The 20,921-nt window shown below is 41.6% G+C and overlaps 1 protein-coding gene across 3 annotated transcripts in view; it reads left to right on the top strand.

The window, feature by feature from the left end:
• The window catches only part of Fnbp4 (formin binding protein 4), a 33,904-nt gene that overhangs the window by 4,734 nt on the left and 8,249 nt on the right, over nucleotides 1–20,921 (top strand). Inside the window, exons 3-13 of one of the 3 annotated variants that reach the window (XR_015046512.1) lie at nucleotides 431–567; nucleotides 801–987; nucleotides 1,673–1,820; nucleotides 1,923–2,046; nucleotides 5,510–5,860; nucleotides 6,462–6,672; nucleotides 11,479–11,603; nucleotides 13,819–13,923; nucleotides 15,600–15,733; nucleotides 16,050–16,152; nucleotides 16,710–16,802. Coding sequence is in view for 2 of the 3 variants with exons in the window: in XM_021155628.2 (XP_021011287.2) it covers nucleotides 431–567; nucleotides 801–987; nucleotides 1,673–1,820; nucleotides 1,923–2,046; nucleotides 5,510–5,860; nucleotides 6,462–6,672; nucleotides 11,479–11,603; nucleotides 13,819–13,923; nucleotides 15,600–15,733; nucleotides 16,710–16,894 (1,707 nt within the window). In the remaining variant the exon portion in view is untranslated. Of the gene's footprint in view, nucleotides 1–430; nucleotides 568–800; nucleotides 988–1,672; nucleotides 1,821–1,922; nucleotides 2,047–5,509; nucleotides 5,861–6,461; nucleotides 6,673–11,478; nucleotides 11,604–13,818; nucleotides 13,924–15,599; nucleotides 15,734–16,049; nucleotides 16,236–16,709; nucleotides 16,895–20,921 lie in introns of those variants that run through there. The other 2 variants (XM_021155628.2, XM_085834708.1) reach the window with 2 other exon arrangements.

The raw sequence follows: 20,921 nt of genomic DNA, 5'->3' as shown, positions 1-20,921 counted from the left end.
AACTGTCCAGTTTTTCAGGGGCTTTAATGCCCTCCTCTGGCTCCAAGGCACCGGGCATGTGTATAATATAGCTAAAATATCTGTGCGTATAATAGAGCAACTTAAAAAAAAAATAGGAACCATGTGTTGTGCGTAGACCATGTGGTCATTAGCAAAGGCATGAGCACCAGAGTTGGGATCCCCTGGTGGGTAGATGTGGTGCCTGCCTGTCAGCCCAGCACAAGCTGAAATAGCAAGCTGCAGGTTCAGCAAGAGACACCCACCACACCCATATCTGAATATACATGTGTGTCCATACATACAAACACATACATAGATGCATATCACACCTAATAAAAAGGAAAACTATGGTCTTTTCTGTAGCCCCAGTGTATTTGGTTAAATACTTGCTCCAATAGTCGGTGTTACAAATATTCCCTTCTGTTTCTAGGAGGTTTGTGCTTACTTGGTGCTTATGCTGACAGCGATGACGATGAGAGTGATGTGTCTGAGAAAACAGCCCAATCCAAAGAGGCCAACGGAGACCAGGCCACGGACATTGACAGCACACTGGCCAACTTCCTAGCGGTTAGTGATGCTTTTGTTTGTGTGTGTGTGTGTGTGTTTTGAGATAGTATTTTTGTAGCTCTGAATGGTCTGGAGGTACTAGTTACCCAGTACCTTGCCACACAGGGGCAGTGATCACAACATTACCAAACTGGTCTTGACCTTAGAGCTGTCTTCTGCCTCTGCGTCCCAAGGGTTAGGATTTCAGGTGTGAGCACCACAGCCAGTCATGTATTGTTGTTTTCCTTCCATAGGAGATAGACGCCATAACAGCACCTCAGCCTGCAGCTCCTGTGGTAGCTTCTGCTCCACCTCCAACTCCACCTCGACCAGAACCAAAAGAAGCGGCAACACCTGCCCTTTCTTCCACCGCATCAAATGGAACAGACACTGCCCAGACACCAGGGTGGCATTATGACACTCAGTGTTCATTGGCAGGAGGTAAGTAAGTATGGTGGTCCCTGGTTGAAGAAGACTTGTAAGTAATCCTCACTGGGATGCTGAGAGCTGGCCTTCCTAAACATGAAGCCAGAGGCTTTAGCTCTAAGACTCAGAGATCTGGCTTTTAAATGTAGTGTCTGGAAGCTAGTAGCTAGAATGGTAATCTTTTAACTAGTAGCAGATCGGGCCAGGTGAGTGTTAGCTTTGTAGGGGTTCAAATGCTTTGGTTTTTCTTTGTATCAGAGTGTTTTTAATTCTGTGCACAAAGGTGATTAAATCTTTATTGAAGTTTTTTTGGTTTTTGTTTTTCGCCCTGGCTGTCCTGGAACTCACTTTGTAGACCAGGCTGGCCTCGGACTCAGAAATCCACCTGCCTCTGCTTCCCGAGTGCTGGGATTAAAAGCGTGTGCCACTGCACCTGGCAAAGTTTTTGGTTGTTTTTTGTTTCGTTTTGGGAGGGGTTGTGGAAGGGTTGTTCACAGGAGATGCTTAGTAATATCTGAAGGTTGTTTTTTGTGTTTTGGCTTTTTTGTGGTTGTGTGTGTGTGTGTGTGTGTTGCAGTGCACAGGAGTTTGTCTTCAGTGGTGTTAGGTTGTCATGGTTTTATGTCTGTCTTGGGATAGAAGTGAGGACTGATGATATAAGTCAGAATTTGTACTTAAAATATGTCTTGTTTCCGTACAGTTGAAATTGAGATGGGAGATTGGCAAGAAGTCTGGGATGAGAACACAGGTTGCTACTATTATTGGAACACACAAACAAATGAAGTGACTTGGGAGTTACCCCAGTACCTTGCTGCACAGGTGCAGGGATTACAACATTACCAGCCCAGGTAATCCTAGAACTGAAGAAGAGATTATGTAGGAAAAATAAGTGAAGGGAAATAGTTGTTGTGAATATTTACCTTTTGTTTATCTTAACACCCCATCCCCAGTTCTGTAACAGGTACTGAGGCTGCTTTTGTGGTAAATACAGACATATATACAAAGGAGAAAACAACTGCTGCTTCCAGTAATAAAAGTGGACCAGTCATCATCACCAAACGAGAAGTTAAAAAGGTTAGCAGTATAACTTATTGCATTTGCTTATTTTCTAGTCTGAGAGGCTGGATGTAATAGTATTTCATAGCACGTGTGTTGTTAGTTTTACCTACTGTCTCTGTCTTAGACAGCATTTAGACAAGTTACCAACCATGTCAGCAATTCAGTGTTAGAGTGCAGTGCCATGAGAGCAGCCATCCTGTACATTATCTTGATAGGTTGTCGTGTGCCGTTTGAGCTTTTTGAGAAGCTGGCTCTGGAATTGTGTTCCCACCCCCTTTCAGATCATTGTGTTATGTCAAGTGTCCTTTAAAATCCTACGCATTTGGGGGCAGGCTAGTCCCTAATTATAACAAGTGAGAAGGAAAAATAGCAAGCAGCTAAGTGTATTAAAAGCTTATGTCCTTAAGAACATCTAGAAAGTAGTAGCCCATTTCAAGCAGACGTTGACGCCTTCTTAAAAAACACCTGCAGTGGGAACCGGAGATGGGAAATTCAGCCATGGGAATGTCAACCAAAGAGAAAAGACTCAGTTGGGAACTCCATATGACTATTTAAGTTTCCCCATTAATTTCGGCTTCCCCAGTTTTTAACCTGTGGCCTTAACCTTCAGGCTTTGCATAGAAAATATCCTGTATATCAGATATTTACATTGTAATTTATAACAGCAAAATTGCAGGTAGACAGTAGCAACAAAATGTCAGGGTTGAGGTTGCTCCAGCCTGAGGAAGTGTATTAAATACAGGGTTGTAACATTAGGAAGCCTGAGGACGACTACTGATGGCTGTAAGCTCCTGAGCTGATGATGTTACCCTTGCTCTTACTCAGGCCACTCCACTTGTCTCTGATATGTTGTAAACTTCTGTTTGATGCTGTTTGTTAATTATCTGATGCTTCTGTTCTTTATTTGCTTTTTGTTTTGTTTTTGGTTTTTCGAGACAGGGTTTCTCTGTGTAACCCTGGCTGTCCTGGAACTCACTCTGTAGACCAGGCTGGCCTTGAACTCAGAAATCCTCCTGCCTCTGATTCCCAAGTGCAGGGATTAAAGGCGTAAGCCACCACTGCCCAGGTATTTGCTAAATTTTTATGACTTATTTTTTATTTTTACTTTTATGCACATTGGTGTTTTCCCTCCATGTCTGTCTGTGTGAGGTTGTTGAATCCCCTGGAGATAGAGTTACAGACAATTGTGAGCTGCCTGTGCTCTTAATCACTGAGTCTCTTTCCAGCTCCTATCTGCTAGTCTTTTACTAAGCATGGCTATTGTAGATAATTCTACAGAATATAGCTAAGATGACATGGTATCAGACTCCCCATCCTTACTTGAGTCAAAAGTAAAAAGGGTTCCCCTTTTAAGAACCACCTCCAACCCCCAGACAAGATATATCGAAAATAAAAAGATAACTACTTTAAGTCAGGTGCAGTGCCATACACCTGCAATCCCAGCACATGCAAGTGGTGGAGGCAGGAAGATCTCAAGTATAGACAAGCCTGAATTATATATATATATATATATATATATATATATATATCAAGACAAGTGGGGTGGTGGTGGTGGTGGTGGTGTGTCTTTTCTGTAACAATTAAAACTGGAAAAAGAACTTAGTACGTGGTTAACCCACACTACTCTTCCAGATAATCAGTACCCACTTCAGGAGACTCACAACCAGCTGTACTCCATCTCTGGGGATGCCCCTGGCCGCTGTGGGCACCTGTTCTCACACAAACACACACACATACACACACAATTAAAAATAAAGTTTAAGAAAGACTATGAAGACAGGATCACACTATGTAGACCAGGCTAGGTTCCCCTGCCTCTGCTTCACAATGATGGAATTAAGAGTACGCTACTTTCCCTCACCTGACCTACAAAATTAATTTTTTTCTTTTTTTTTTTTTTTTGGTTTGGTTTGGGAGACAGGGTTTCTCTGTGTAGCCCTGCCTGCCTGGAGCTCACTCTGTAGACCAGGCTGGTCTTGAACTCTGATCTATATTTTTACTGTAGCACTACACATATCAAGTCCACTTACCATATCTTAGCACTTAAAAAAGCTATTTTGGGCCGGGCGGTGGTGGCATACACCATTAATCCCAGCACTTGGGAGGCAGAGGTGGGTGGATTTCTGAGTTCGAGGCCATCCTGGTCTGGTTTACAGAGTGAGTTCTAGGACAGTTAGAGCTACACAGAGAAACCCTGTCTTAAAAAAAAAAAAAAGGAAGGAAGGAAGAGAAAGAAAGACAGACAAAAGCTGTTTTGGTATAATTTTTTGGTCTTGAGTCGAGCTGGTCACCCATATTAGTGAAAGCTAAGCATTTCTTTAATCTCTCCAGTAAGAAAAGTAAATAGCATTTTTAGAGACAATTATGAATTGTGTATTGAATTACAACCTCATCTTGATGTTCAGAGTGAGCTATACCATCCCATCTTTATCCTGCACCAGTACTTAGCATTCTATTAGGCATGTTAAGCAAATCCCCAAAGTACAAACTTCAAAGACATCTTTTGCTGTATGCCAGATTTGAGGCCAGCTTCAGTCACATGAGATCGCCCCCTGCTTTGTAATCTTCACATTTGTAAGAAGCTTAAGTATTCCAATTCCAATAGATGAAATGTCAAACCTATGTATATATACCCATATGTGTATATATCATATCACACATATGTGTACATATCAAACATAAATGTGTGTGTACATTGTGTGTGTGTGTTTGTTTGTTTGTTTGTTTGAGATGCTAATTTGTGTAGCCCTGGCTGTCCTGGAACTTGATGTCTAGCGTAGACCTGTCTGGCCTCAAACTCAAGACATCTACCTGCTTCTGTCGCCCACCTACTTAAATATATTAATTAAACATTTTTGTTTTGTTTTTGAGATTGTATCATGTAGCCAGGCTGTCCTCAAACTGCATAATGAAGGCTGAGATCTGTAGTCTTCACTCTTCTGACTCACAGATTGGGTAGCATTTAAACTTGCCCTCTGATGCCCTTCTCATGGTTCATTTTCCTCTAAGTTCCCTTTGAAACATGAACTTTGGGGCTGGAGAGATGGCTCAGCGGTTAAGATCACTGACTGCACTTCTGAGGTCCTGAGTTCAATTCCCAGCAACCACATAGTGGCTCACAGCCATCTGTAATGGTATCTGATGCCCTCTTCTGGTATGTGTCTGAAGACAGCTACAGTGCACTCATATAAATAAAATAAATTTTGTAAATTCCTTTTACAGAACAGGAAGATGAAGATTTAGTCACGTGTTGACAAAATGCTTATAGCATGTCTGCCTAGCTTCCCTTTTGATATCCAGAGGGCAGTAGGTTGTAGTCCAGCCACTGCCTTCCTAATGTTTCCTTCCTGTACATGTGAATGGTACAGGGGTTTTGTGAGCATCCAGTAATTAAGTTAGTTAATACAAATAATTGAATAATCCGCCGGGGTTTTTTGTTTTTTTAAGAGTTTTGACTCAGTGCTTTTATTCTTCATAGGAAGTGAATGAAGGAATCCAAGCCCTTTCCAACAGTGAGGAGGAGAGGAAAGGGGTGGCAGCTGCATTGCTCGCTCCTTTACTGCCTGAAGGGGTAAAAGAGGAGGAAGAAAGATGGAGAAGAAAAGTAATTTGTAAAGAAGCAGATCCGGTGTCAGAGACTAAGGAAACAAGCACAGCTGCGGAGGAGACCGGCCCGAGTATAAAGCCACCGGAAGTGATGATGGACGGCACAGAAGATCCTTGTCAGGAGGATCTCTGCAGTGTCGTTCAATCTGGAGAGAGTGAGGAGGGGGAGGAGGAGGAGGAGCAGGACACCCTTGAGCTGGAGCTAGCTTTGGAAAGGAAAAAGGTGAGGCTTTTCGGATCTTCTTAGTTACCTTCGCCAGGACGAGATGACCGACTGACGCGAAGATCTCAGGGGAGAAGGGTTTGCTTTAGTGTGGCTCTGAGCAGGGCTGTACCTGGGGCTGCTACCTTGAAGGTTGTTGTGCCCGCTGCCCGCATTCAAAATGGGCCTTCTCTTAGTTAAACTTCTCTGTTGGTCCCTTACTAACATAGCCAAAGGTGAGTCTTCTAGGTTATTCCAAAGTCAGTCAAGTGGACAGTGGAGATTAACCATCATAGATTAAAAAAACAGACACAATACCCATTAGTACTGTTACACTTAACATAAACACAGTAATAATTTTTCTTCTATTATGTGTGTATGTCAGATGTGTATGTTTGTAAATCTCTAGAATCTGCCCCTCCCATCAATCTGTTACTGTAATTATGAACATTTATTAATTGCAGAAGAATATTGAGCACAGAGCATAATGTTGAGTTGTGAAGGAAACTGGATAAAATGCTGCTTTTTCTTAGAAATTCAAAGCCATGGTGCTTGTTACTCACAGTACTTACTGCAGATGAGTGCTCATGTCTTGCTAACCTTATCATCATATTCTTTGTAGGCAGAGTTACGAGCCTTGGAGGAAGGAGATGGTAGTGTGTCAGGGTCTAGTCCACGTTCTGACATCAGCCAGCCAGCATCTCAGGACGGAGTGCGTAGGATTATGTCTAAAAGAGGAAAATGGAAGATGTTTGTTCGAGCCACCAGTCCAGAATCCACCAGCCGAAGTTCTAGTAAAACTGGACGAGATTCTCCAGAAAATGGAGAAACTGGTAATTTGTGCTTCCTATAAAACTAGCTTTCTCCCCTTCCCTCCCCTCCCTCCTAGGGAGGAATTAAAGCAAGCAAGGGATCCCCATTACCACTGAGTATCCTCAGAGCACAGGAAACTTTAGAGTTGAACTATGGAGGGTAATAAGCCTTCTGTGTTTTGTTTCTTATACAATAGCAGGGAGATGGCACTTATTATTTGGCAAAAATTCTGGAAATGAATCTTCCTTCATGTCTCCTTTTTTCTCTGCTTAGGTAGAGATGTAAGAATTTGAGGGTTTGCATCAGTTGAGTCCTGTATTTGTTATAAAGTAGGGATTACACTTTTGCAACAGCAGGAAATAAGATTATCCCAGCCGTTTGTTTCCTACTTTTTCTTTCTTTTTAAAAATTATTTGTGTGTACGCACATATGTGCACCATGATGCACATGTGTAGATCAGAGGACAGCTTTGAGGAGTCAGTTCTTCTACCTTTGTCCTATTTCAATTTCCCAGTTATCAGAGTGGTCTCAATAAAAGAAATATTTTAATTTACATTTGACCCTAATTTTGTAGTGGGAAATTAGGAGTAAGATTTGAACATAAAGCCTTTCTTTGATATACTTAGCAGAATATACTTACTGCCTGTTCTGGTTAAAACCAAACAAGTAATAAACAAATGCATACATTATTTGTAGAGCCCCTCCTCCCTTTCTGTCCCAATAATGTAATCAGTGCATGGTAGGACATCTGTAATTCCAGCATTTGGGAGACCTGAAATAGAAAGATTACAAATTCCAGACTAGCCTGGAATATATGATGAATTCCAGGTAGCCTGCAAAATGGAGCAAAACTCTGTCTCAAAAAGTAAATAAATGGGTAGGGCTGGAGAGATGGCAGGATGGGTAAGAGTACTTGTTGCTTTGGCAGGAGAATTGGCCTCTGGCCACTAGGTATGGACATGGTACATATACATGAAGTATCCAAAGGGCACAGCAGGTCAAAGCACTTGCTACTAAGTAGGACAGTCTGGGTTCAAGGCCCCGGACCCACCCAAGTAGTGGACGGATGGACGGATGGAGGAAGTCCTGAAAGTTATCCTCTGACCTCTGCACACATCGAGACCGCCATACCCTACACCCTCACAATAAATAAGTGGGGTGGTTGGTTGGTTGGTTAGTTTGGTTTTCAAGACAAGAGTTTTTCTGTGTAGCTTTTGCTGTCCTGGAACTTGCTCATAGACCAGGCTGGCCTCGAACTCAGAAGTCTGCCTTTCAAGTGCTGGGATTAAAGGTGTGTGGCCCCAGCCCCAGCCAACTTGTGTATTTTTATTATGGAATTTTATGCAGCAGTGCAAAAATGAACGAAAACTTTAATCATATGTACTGACATTAATTTTTGATACAGTAGTGTTGAACAACAGCAACAAAAAAAGATTTGGAGAAATATACAGGTGCTGATCTGTATGTGAAACCTTGAAAATAGGCAAACATTTGTGTTTAACAATCTGTCCCTGATGACACTAAAGAAGGACACTGATAAGTTGGAAGATTGATGACAGGTACAGAGATTCAGATGAAGCCGGATTCTGGGATTCCAGTTCCTTTATTCTTTTCTGTTGGTCACACTGTATTTGTCAAGGTGTTCAACAGTATAAGGCACATTTTAGTGTTGCTATAGATAGAGTCCTAGTTATTCATATTTTGGCCATGCATATGTGCATGCTTGGTTGTGTATACGGTATCTCAATTTTTCTTTTTCTTTTTTTTAAAGAATGGGTAATTTTTTTCTTTATTTATTATATGTAAGTACACTGTAGCCGTCTTCAGACACTCCAGAAAGGGCATCAGGTCTTGTTACAGATGGTTGTGAGCCGCCATGTGGTTGCTGGGATTTGAACTCATGACCTTTGGAAGAGCAGTCAGTGCTCTTAACTGCTGAGCCATCTCACCAGCCCCTCAATTTTTCTTGAAAAACAAATTTTTAACCGTGATTTTAGTATACAGATCTGATTTGTTTTTATACAGAATATAAAGATTTTCTTTAATCTTCCATGTGAAAGGAATTATAGGCCAAAAAGAAGATAACTTTCTGCACATAAAATATAGAATATGCAGCACCAGAAACAAAGGGTGAAGTGCCCCACACATAAGTTAGGACCAAGTAGTGATATCACAAGTTAAAGTAGGGAAGAGAAATATTCTAGTCAGTCAGATTCAAGAAGAAAGCATGACACAGAATCTGCAAATAGAACCAAGTCAACAAATTTAATTGGGATAACTCAGGTTCTGCAGGGCAGCTTCTGAGACTATAATGTACATGTGGGCACAGCAAAGAAGAGCTAGAAGCTGGAATAAAAGTTTCACTAGCCGGGCGGTGATGGCGCACGCCTTTAATCCCAGCACTTGGGAGGCAGAGGCAGGTGGATTTCTGAGTTTCAGGACAGCCAGGGCTATACAGGGAAACCCTGTCTGGGAACCCCCACCCCCCCAAAAAAAAAAAGTTTTCACTAAATTAAATTAACTTACTGTCAAATGCCAGAACAAAACAAAATGAATGGGAGCATGTGAGTGACTGTTGGTATAGCTAAGGCATATTATAGCCGTGTATGCACATGCTAGGGGAATTACAGCTTTTGAATTGATGCAGATGAATCAGTAATGGTCATGTCTTCTCACCAAATTCAGGCATGTTTTTTTTAAGATGGGGTATAGCTCTTATCTACTTAATCCTATAAAAACATGTTAAGAGAATATTCATTCTGTCCCAGAGGATGGCGAGTGACATTGTTTATATAAACTGTTCGAATCCTTGCTTGCTTTTCTTGATAACTTTGCCATCAAATATTCTATCTGTGAAAGGAAGCTGTTGCAAAAATGCTTTCCCAGGGTCTGGGTGAGCTACAGCCTTGCTCTCTTTCTAATTTAGTTCAAAGGCACTTGTCTCTGCTAACTTCCTTCAGGAAGATTTGTTGTGACCCTGAGTGGTTTTGGAGTGGCCCCAGCCAACACCATGGGTTTCTGGCACTGAGGAAGTTGCTGAGTGCCTGTATGCATCGTTCAGGTTCTGTGGCTTGGTGATCAGTGGTCAGATGTCCACTAGAGACTTCACCATCTCACTGTCAGTTGTCACTAGGGTAGCTTCATGCTCTTTCCACCCGGCTGCCTTCTGCCCAAAGCCACAGCAACCTGCCTTGGAGACTTAGTACTCACACTTGTATAACTTGCTGAATTCCCGTACAAAATCTTGCAATCAGAAGTATAGTGATACTCAAAACTGATAGTTTTCTAGAATATAATTGTTATAAGTCAATAAATCAGACTAATAGATTTTGTTTCAGGTCATTTGAAAAGTAGAAAAAGGGCTGGTGAGATGGGCCCATGGGTTAAGATACTTAGTCTCTGTTATTCACAAAGGTAGAAGGAGAGAACTAACTTCACAAAATTATTCTTAGACCTTCACATGTGCACTGTAGAACATGGACATGTAACACATTCATATTTTTTAAATAGCATTCAAAAAGCCTGAGGGTAGGTGTCGCTGTCCACATCTATAATTCTGACACTTACAGTACTGAGGATCATAGGTTTCAGGCTAGCCTGCTGTACAAAGTGAGGTGCTGTTGTAATTTTTACTTTGTTTTCTCTTGGAGAGAGAGAGAGAAAGAGAAAGAAAGGGTTTTGGCAAGGTTGCTTCAACTGGCCCAGAACCTTGCATTAAGGCTCAAGCATATTTCCTCTGTTCCCATCCAGAGTAGCTGGTACTATAGGTGTACAAAACTATATGATTCTTTTTTTTTTTATTGTATATATGAGTACACTGTTTCTGTCTTAAGACATACCAGAAGTGAGCATCAGACCCTATTACAGATGGTTGTGAGCTACCGTGTGGTTGCTGAGAATTGAACTCAGTACCCCAAGAAGAGTAGTCAGTGCCCTTAACCACTGAGCCATCTCTGCAGCCCAACTATATGAATCTTTTTTTTTTTTTTTTTTTTTGAGAAAGGGTTTCTCTGTGTAGCCTTGGCTGTCCTGGAACTCACTCTGTAGACCAGGCTGTCCTCGAACTCAGAAATCCACCTGCCTCTGCCTCCCAAGTGCTGAGATTAAAGGCGTGCACCACCACGCCCGGCGACCAGCAATATGAATCTTGATGATTGTAGACCTTAGCCACTTCAGGAAGGCTGAATGAGTTGGATGGGGTTGGGATGTTTGATTGTTTGTTTGTTTGTTTGTTTTTGAGATGTTATGTCTGTAGCTGTGGGTGACCTGGTACTGTCCTGTGTAGACCAGGCTGGCCTTGAACTCAAAAAGATTCACTCGTCTCTGTCCAAATGCTAAAGTGTGCCACCATGACTGGCTGGCTGGTGGTGAGGTTTTTGAGGCAGGAAATTACTTTGTAGTCCAGACTGGCCTGAAACTTGGATCCTTATTTTTCCTAAGTGCTAGAATAACAGGCATCCCACCCCTCCCCATGCCTGGCAACTGACATTGGCGCCTCTGGCTCTAAAAGCTTCCTGTTTCACCCAATTTAGTCAAGAATCCTGTTTATTCCAAGTTTGATGTTTAGCTTTTGTAAGAAATTGATGTGTTTTTGAAAGAAAAGGTAGTAAAGAGAGAAGACGGAAACCAGAAGGTAAATGCAGCAGTAGAGCAGTAGGATGGCCTGCTCACCTTTTCCTAAAGGACCTTTGGGTGCAGGGTTGCTGATGGACAAAGCGGGCAAGAAAGGGTGCTAATACTGTTTTTCAGGTGTGTCCTGCAAAGACAATAAAATGCTTTGGACCTCAATTGTTTTGACTTAATTTCATGGAGTTTTTGTTTTGTAGCAATTGGTGCTGAAGATTCCGAAAAAATAGATGAAATTTCAGACAAAGAAACGGAAGTAGAAGAGTCTTCTGAGAAGATCAAAGTCCAGCTAGCACCTAAAGTGGAGGAAGAGCAGGACCTGAAAGTATGGAGTGTGGGACTTGGCTCGGGGTGGGTCTGGGTCTGCTGCATCTACTGAGGCTGCCCTGAACCTCGGGCTCCTGCTGTCTCAGTCTCCCGCGTGCCGGGATTATAGGTTCAGTCATTAAACTGCAGTTAATTGCTGTTTGCAAATCATAAGCTCTACTATGTCCAAACCTAACTCTTTCACTTTGTTAGATTAAAAGATTCCATTTAAGGCTGAAGTAAAAACTTTGATGCTGAGAAATTATGTGAAAATTATTAATATTTACTTTCTTTGGGATTAAGCTTTGGCTGGAAAGAATGAATCTACTGATACAGGCTTCTCAGATTTATAAGTACTAAAGAGAGGAAAAGATTTCATTCCTATGTGAAATACTTGTCTTTAAACAAAGACAAATTTGTTTTCAATTGCATTTGTAACCTCATAATGAAATCTTCTGGTTCACAAATGATTTATAGCAGGATCCCATCAGATAGAATCAATTCTGAACTGTTTGGGTCTTTTTTGTAAAGCAAAGCAGCATTTGCACAGACCTAATGCACATCCTTCATACGTGTTAAATCATTCTAGGCTGCTTATGATACCTAGCACTATGTTATGATTTGTGCATATCATATGTATATGATTGCCTAAATGGTTCTTTTAAAACATTATCTACCTCAGGCAGTCTTAGAACTTACTTCTCCAGAGCTTAGACTTCTTGAGAGGATTATTGGCTTTTACTACCACACCTGGCTTACAGTGTATTGAGGAATATGACCAAAATGTATATGCATCTTGAGTATAGGCAGAGTTGTTAAAACTAAAATTTTGGGTTTTTTTTTTTGTTTTGTTTTGTTTTGTTTTTTGTTGTTGTTGTTTTTGTGAGACAGGGTTCCTCTGTATAGCCCTGGCTGTCCTGGAACTCACTCTGTAGACCAGGCTGGCCTGGAACTCAGAAATCTGCCTGCCTCTACCTCCCAAGTGCTGAGATTAAAGGCATGCATCACCAACACCCAGCGTTAACTAAAATTTTTAGTCTGGTTAGCTCAATGTGGCTCTTTAAATTTAATTTGTTGTGGTAAAAAACAACAAAAAAAAACAAAAACCCTGTAGCATAGTATTTTTAAAGATGTTTGATCACTAGTGTTTTATGCAGCCATGTAGAAAGGAGTGGAAGGGGATTTTTTTTTTTGTGGGGGGGGGGTTTCGAGACAGGGTTTCTCTGTATAGCCCTGGCTGTCCTGGGGAAGGGGAATTTTAAGGCTTCTGCATGGGGCTAGTAAGTGATAGTAGAATATCAATTAAGATGTTCTCCGTGCAGTTATTTTGAGGTATAATTGACACATTTACCATGTGTCACATTTAGATGTTTTCCTTTCTCTCTATAGATATAAAATATATATAGATACTGATATTATTACAAAGCCTGTTAATAAATTGTTACCTTACTTTCTTTGGTGTAGGGGTGTTAGAATATTTTGATCTGAAAAAATTTCACCTGTACAGTATGGTTGGGTTGGTTTTTGAAGATTGATTGATTGGTTAAGAGTACACTGTTAACTCTCTTCACACACACCAGAAGAGGGCATCAGATCCCATTACAGATGGTTGTCAGCCACCATGTGCTTACTGGGAATTGAACTCAGGACCTCTGGAAGAGCAGCCAGTGCTCTTAACCTCTGAGCCATCTCTCCAGCCCCTCATATAGTGATTTTTCCTTCTTGTACCTGAGCTGTCATTGGGACACTCTGGTATGGAGACAGACAAGATGACTCACTGGCTAAAGACGTGGGCTTACAAGTCTCATGTCCTGGCTCCAGTCTCCAGGAGTCTTGTGGTAAACAAATGAAAAGTGCTCTTAACTGCTAAGCCATCTCTCCAGCTCGTACAATATGGTATTGTTAATTATAGTCTCTATGCTGTACATTAGATTCCCAGTTTTCTGGATGAAAGTTTTTACTCCTTATTATCCCACCCTCTGAAAACCTCCGCTTTGTGTAAATTTGATGATTAGGATCTTTGTTACCCTGTGAATCCATGTGTGCATACATAAATAGACATTTTATCCATTCTTTATGTGACGTTGATAAATTAGAAGCCTAAATATAACCAGTTACAATTATCTGTCTGTAGACAATAAATCCTACTACCAGTAATAATAAATGAGAGACTATGCATAGTATAGGAAGGAGTGCTGGAGTTCTGGGTTTAATTTTTCTGTTCTCTGTTACAGTTTCAGATTGGAGAACTGGCAAATACCCTGACAAGTAAATTTGAATTCCTAGGGATTAACAGACAGTCCATCTCCAACTTTCACATGCTGCTCTTACAGACTGAGGTAATGCAGCTGGTTTGGGTGTGCGTGGCATTTTGTTGTTGTCTTATTTTTGATTTACTTGTAGCCGTGGCTGGCCTAGAGCTTACTATACAGAGCATCAGAAATCCTCCTGGCTCTGTCTCCAAATGTGCTGAGATTAAAAACTTACTTACATTTTATAGAAGTGTTATTTTATTCATGTGTCTGTGTGCCATATGTGTTCAGATGTCTGCAGAGGCCAGAAGACACTGCCAGGTCCCCTGACCTGGAGGTAAAGGCATTTGTGAGCTACCTGTCATGGGTGCTGGGGACCAGACTTGGGGTTACTGCCAAGCCAACTCTCTTGATTGACAGCACTTGTTTTGTTTTCATGTATATGTGGTGTTCCTGTATATATGTGTTTATGTATTTGTGCATGCATGCATGTAGTGGCTCAGACTGAGTTGTTCTCTGTTGCAATTCACTTTATTCGCTGAGGCACCCTCTGTCTCTCAGTTGAATCCAGAGCTTGCCAGTGTAGCTGCTTCATCTGGCCAACTGCTCCACGTGTTCCCTGTCTCTACTTTCTGAGTGTTGTAATTACAGGGGAACCATGGTGTTTGCTTGGGTTTTATTTCGGGTCTGGGGATCTTAACTCCTGTCCTGGTACTTGTGGCAAGGACTTTAATAACCAAGCTATCTTCATAGCCCATAAATGGCATTCTGTATTAAGAGTACATTTTGTAAACTACGTAATGGTTGTGTGCACCCTCAGTTCTAGCACCCAGAAGGTGGGAGCAGGTGGATGTCTGAGTCTGAGGCTAACCTGATGTACAGAGTGAATTGAGATGTTGGCAGTGGGCCTAAATGCTAGCGCTAAAACTACATGACTGTTATTTGATTCCCAGAACCCATAAGGTGGGAGAACCAACACTACAGAGTTGTCCTTGAACCTCTTCTCAGAGCACATCATATACTTACACAAAAGACATGCACACCTAATCAATAATAATAACATCATTTTGTGGGGTAGTGCTTGGTAAAGAGTCTATACAGTCCTGGCAGCCCTGGAGGTTGATGTATAGTTGCTCAAACTCAGAGATCCTCCTGCCTCTGCTGGGATTAAAGGCGTGTACCACCACTCCTGCCTCTAAATAATTGTTTTTTTTTTTAAGATGTGTTTTGCAGTTTTAGCTTTGGTTTCATATTTGAACTGTCAGCTCCAGGTAGTAGTAACGCTTTATTAATCAAAGCAAATACCACCTTAATAGACATACATTTTAATTAAGATGATATCTTCCATTAGAGCATTGTGATACAGTCTTTTTTTGTTGTTTTGTTTTGTCAAGACAGGGTCTCTCTGTAAAGCCCTGGCTGTCCTAGAACTCACCCTGTAGACCAGGCTGGCCTTGAACTCAGAAATCGGCCTGCCTCTGCCTCTGCCTCCCATGTGCTGGGATCAAAGGTGTGTGCCACCACTGCCTGACGTGATATAGTCTTAAGAGTCCCTGGCATGCCGGGCGTGGTGGCGCACGCCTTTAATCCCAGCACTCGGGAGGCAGAGGCAGGCGGATTTCTGAGTTCGAGGCCAGCCTGGTCTACAAAGTGAGTGCCAGGACAGCCAGGGCTATACAGAGAAACCCTGTCTCGAAAAACCTAAAAAAAAAAAAAAAAAGAGTCCCTGGCATAAGTTCTAATTAATTCTCTATTGATTCTAGACTCGAATTGCAGACTGGCGGGAAGGGGCTCTCAATGGAAATTACCTAAAACGAAAGCTTCAGGATGCTGCAGAACAGCTAAAACAGTATGAAATAAACGCCACTCCTAAAGGCTGGTCCTGCCACTGGGACAGGTACGCACTCTTCTCCCCTTTTTACCTTTCACCTTTGACATCTCAGACATGATTTGTGATCACCACCACCTGACGCCATGACAGCCTGGCTGGAGACTGAGCAGCTGCAGTTAGTGGTGCTGGGCAGGCAAAGCGCCTGCAAGCAGATTTTGGCCAGCCACACATTCGGAAAAACAAAAAGCAATGTTTAAAAGTGTTCCATGTAACAGATTTTTTCCCAAGATTGGACAAAGCCGGTTTTTACTCTCCAGAGTGTTGCACGGAGTAGGGCGGGCTTGGGGGTTAAGCGCATGCGAGAGCTCTGTGCGCTTTACAGGACCTCTGGAAGCAACTACTCCTGATTAACCTCGGTGAAGTTCAGGAAAACTTCGTGACTGCAGAAGTGAATGAAGAGCAAGATTACTATCCTCTGCCAGCAGGTCAGATGAAAACATTTCTTTTTATATTTGGCTTTTCTTGATTTTTTTTTTTCGTTATTTGAAATCTTTGCTCTTTTATTTTTCAGCTCCCAGATCCTCTCCCTCTCTTTAGCTTTCACTGTGTTTGATATCAAGAATTTGAAATGAATTCCACGGTCCAAGAGGGGAAGAGTCACCTTTCACTTCGATGTTCTCTTCTTTGGAAGGGAAATTAGTGTTCTAGGCAACTGAGTCCCTTCATTAATGACACTTGAAACCTGGTTTTACATTGGCAAAAAAAAAAGACCAAACAAACAAAACAAATGATTTCCAAGTCATCTGTTGGAGGGCGAAGGGCTGTATTCACAGAGCTGCTGGCAGTGCAAATAGCTTTGAGTTATCCTGGGTTCTTCATCCACAATTGTCAAAGCTCTTTGTGGCCTTTGTGAATAGCAGTCCATAAGAAGAGGTTCGTCCCTGTGAGAGCAGACTGCTTGCTGTCCTGGGACAGGACCCAATGGAAGTGTGTCTGTAGGAGAACAGATGTTAAAACATGGGTTTTCTTTCTTGTGATTTAGGGATCATAGACGATATTTCTATGTAAACGAACAGTCGGGCGAGTCTCAGTGGGAATTCCCAGATGGTGAGGAGGAGGAAGAAAGCCAAACACAGGAAGTTAGAGATGAGAGTCTGCCTAAGCTGACCGTGAAAGACAAAACCTGCACTGATCCAAATTCTACAGAATCCTCGGAGAACCCCACAGGTAAGACAGTTTATTCTGTTCTAGTAGAACAATAATTTTAGAGAAAAGAACATCAGTTTTTTTATTATAGGACAACTTATAGCATAGGAATAACATGCTAATTGAAGTCCAACTTAAACTGTGAGAACACACGAGTTAGCTAAAAGGAATTAAGTCCTAAAAGCTAAAAGGAATTAATGTATCAGTCTGCCATCAAAGTAAAAAAATAAAATACTACCTTTTGATCTTAAAATATTTCATGCACTGAATATTAATACATGTTTTGTGTACTCTGTTAATAAGTACAAATTTTATGTATCAAACAAAAATAATTCATAGGGCTGGAGAGATGGCTCAGTGGTTAAAAGCACTGGATGCTCTCTCACAGGTCCTGAGTTCAATTCCCAACAGCCACATGGTGGCTTACAACCATCCGTAATAGAATCTGATGTCCTACTCTCATGTGAACTCATAAAAAATTTAAAAATGTAAAAAAAAAAAAAAAAGATAACGATACTTCTTTCATGTAACAGAGAAAGACAGGAATGGCTATGCGAGGACTAGGCGTTGGAATTTCCAGATCTGTGAAGTAAAAATAAGGATGGCTTTTCGTTTTATACAACTTGATATTTTGGCCTCATTTCTGACTTTCACTAGTCTTCTAAGTATTCTTATTAAGTATAAATCAAAATGATAGGAAGAAAAGCTATAGAAGTAGAATCTATTCTAGCAGTCAATGGGATTTAAGTTTGTCAGTGGTATTTTTAGATAATCTGATCAGAAATGGGTAAAACTTCCCATTTAAGATAGTCCTAGGGGAATTGTAATGGTTTTGTGATTCCCCCCCCCCCCCCCCCCCCCGAATGCCCAAGCAGAGACCTACCAGCTTTATATCTCACTTCTGAAGCCAGACACATTTTTTGAAAGGTTCTCTCACTGAGACCTGGAATTGCTTGATGATGTTAAGTTTACTGATCTGGACTTGGTCCACCTTCTGTGCTTCAATTCTGCTGGGATTCCAAGCAGGCACCACACATGCCTCTCTCACTTTTTAAGACAGGGTCTCACTGTGTCAGTGATCTGGTACTTGCTATATAGGCTGTCCTCCAACTCAGGATTCATCTGCTCTGCCTCCCAAGTGGTGGGTAGACTGTGGCCACATCCAGATTCTTTGTGTGTTTGTATAACATGGTTGGTACTGATTGAACTCAGATTGTCATGCTTGCACCATATACAGTGTGTGTGCTTGGTGCTTGCCACCTCAAAGGCCAGAAGAGCTGCAAGCAGACTTCTTCAGAATCTGCAGGTGATTGTAAGATGTGGAGTGGGTGCCACAGCTCATCTGGAAAAATATCCAGGGGTATTAGCTATCTCTCCAGGGTGCCTCCCCACTCACTGAAATAAATAAGTGGGCTCCTTAGTCTATGCTGAGATCCAGTCAGCTGCTCAGAAGTCACATAGTTTGACAATTTATAAAAGAAAATAAATTTTTTGCCAAGTCTTGTTTTTTTCTCTCCTTTGCTTTCCTTCTTACCTCCCTCTCTTCTGTCTTTTCTGTTTTGTGAGTGGTACTGGGAAGTAAACTCAGGATTAGCTCATGTTCCTACCACTGCTTAGGTTGTTTTTGACAAGATACTACTCTATAACCCAGGTTTTGGCCTTAAACAAGAGATTTTCCTGTCTGGACCTCTTGTGATTATGTCTGATGTTGCCAGGAGACTTGTGGCAAGATCCTGTCGTCCCTGTCTGTCCTCCCCCCCCCCCCTCCAAAAAAAGAGAGACTGCTAGCTCTTTGTTACAGTGACACTTGAAGACAAGAAGATTGTTGGGGGATATATATTATATATACACACATACACATACATGGCTTATTTCAGTAAAATGACTGAGGGACTGCCATTCTGTCCCAGCAGTATTTTGTGCCTGCTTAGCCACTACTCAGCCTTCCGTGCCCAGCACCACATTCGCCTTGGTGACCCTTCTGGGGCTGTCTGTGACCTTGGCCATTGTTCAGACCATTGCAGTGGCTGGAAGATGTTGTGAGCCTTGCAAAGAAAGCAGATGTTACTAGGCTTTATTCTGAGTCTTTCACTAATGTAACCTCCTGGAGCATGAATATAATTGTGACTTTGTCTTTAAAAATGCTGTACTCCTGATCTTTGACACAAGGCCACTTTCCAGAGATGCAGGCTAATCATGGTCTGCCCACTAAGAAAGGACTCAAAACTTATAATTGACTTAGTCAGTATGGTATATAGGTCATTTTATCAACATGTAAGAGACGGAGGCAGGAAGATTTCAAATTTGAGGATAGCCTGGTGGAACACCACCCCACACCTACCCCCCACCCCTATACACACACAGAGATTTCCAGCACACACAAGTGCTTTGTTCCTCGCTCCTGTCAAAAAGTTTGCAGTCATATCCCAAATGATCTTGTTAACATCATTAAGTAGCCTAATATAACATCAGTTCAACTAAAATTAAAATTCAGAGATTATAGTAATTTTAGAGTTTAGTAAAAAGACTGAGTTTTACTGTATCTCATTTCAGAACTTGACTTTTGCAGTGCGTGACAGTATAAGTTAGGACTTACTGCTTGTGTATGTAGTAGATAGTGAACTGAGGCTTGACTTTAGTGATCCCATTCCTGACCACTCCACTATCTTAGTTTTTTGTACAGACCCCAGACTCTTCTCAAACTTCCCACACAGATAAGAAAAGGGTGACCTTGAACTTTCAATCCTTCTGCCTCCACCTCTTAGGTGCAGAGATTACAGGCCTACACCACCAATTGGGATTCTCGCCTATGATGTCTTGTTTTTATATATCCTCTAGTTGATACTGTACAGTTAACAGTGTCATGTGTGTTTGTTTATTTAATGCTTTAATGTCAGGCATTAAGCTGTTTTATCCTATTGATGACACAGTTGATGCTGTATGGTAAAGGTAAACCTCCAGCCATTCTTACCTGAAAGCCATTCTTTTTTTTTTTTTTTTTTTTTTTTGGTTTTTCGAGACAGGGTTTCTCTGTGTAGCCCTGGCTGTCCTGGAACTCACTTTGTAGACCAGGCTGGCCTTGAACTCAGAAATCCACCTGCCTCTGCCTCCCGAGTGCTGGGATTAAAGGCGTGCGCCACCACACCCAGCTCTGAAAGCCATTCTTGCAGTAAAAGTTGAAACTAGAAGGAGACCATTGATAAAACTGACTTCTGCATTCCTGGAGAACTTAGTCTAAATCCAATTTTATATCAAGGCCAAAAAGATTTAAAACCAATAGTGTTCCCTTCTAAGGTTATAAATATGATAATATATTAATATGGACTTGTTTTTGTTGGCAAAGCAATGAATAAAGTTGTCCTTTTTTCTCCTTCTTTGGGAGTTGGGGTGGGTTGGAGACAGGAACTCACTATGTAGCTCTGGCTGTTCTGAAACTCCGTATGTAGGCTAATCAGGCTGGCCTCAACTCAGAGAGATCCCCCTGCCTCTGCCTCCCAAGTGCTGGGATTAAAGGCGTGTGCCACCACACCCAGCCCCTAAGACTGTCTTTTATAGAAAGAAAACTGAGGGAACCGTGGGTAAAGTGCTTGCTGCCAGACCTGGTGATCGGAGTTCAGCACCCAGGACCCACAAGCTGCACAGAGAGAACTGAGTTGTTTTTAATAATACACACAAAATGTAATTTTTAAAAAAAAGAAAACTTGGGAGTCCAGAGGTATTAGCACAGTAATAGTATATGCTTAGCATTTGTGAGGCTCCATGAGGTGTCAAATAAGTTTTACTTCACTTTTAGTCCTCGTTCAATGTATATAATTGAATTCAATATTCAGTATATAATAGAGCATCATGTCTGAAGGTGAGATGATATTTCTTCATTGTTAGTAAAGTGTGACTGCCTATAAATTAAGGGCAGTGATGGCAAACACCTTTAATCCCAGCGCTCAGGGGGCAGAAGCAAGTGGATATCCTCAGAGAAACACTGACTCAAAAAAAGTTTTCTGTTTTTGTTTTAGAGATTTATTTATTTTACAGTGTATGTGAGTACACT

Source organism: Mus caroli, unplaced genomic scaffold, assembly GCF_978045245.1.
Source record: "Mus caroli unplaced genomic scaffold, Mus_caroli_1 scaffold_2, whole genome shotgun sequence".
NCBI lineage: Eukaryota > Metazoa > Chordata > Mammalia > Rodentia > Muridae > Mus > Mus caroli.
The sequence above is the reverse complement of the archived record's forward strand: the minus strand, read 5'-3'. Positions and strand labels throughout refer to the sequence as shown.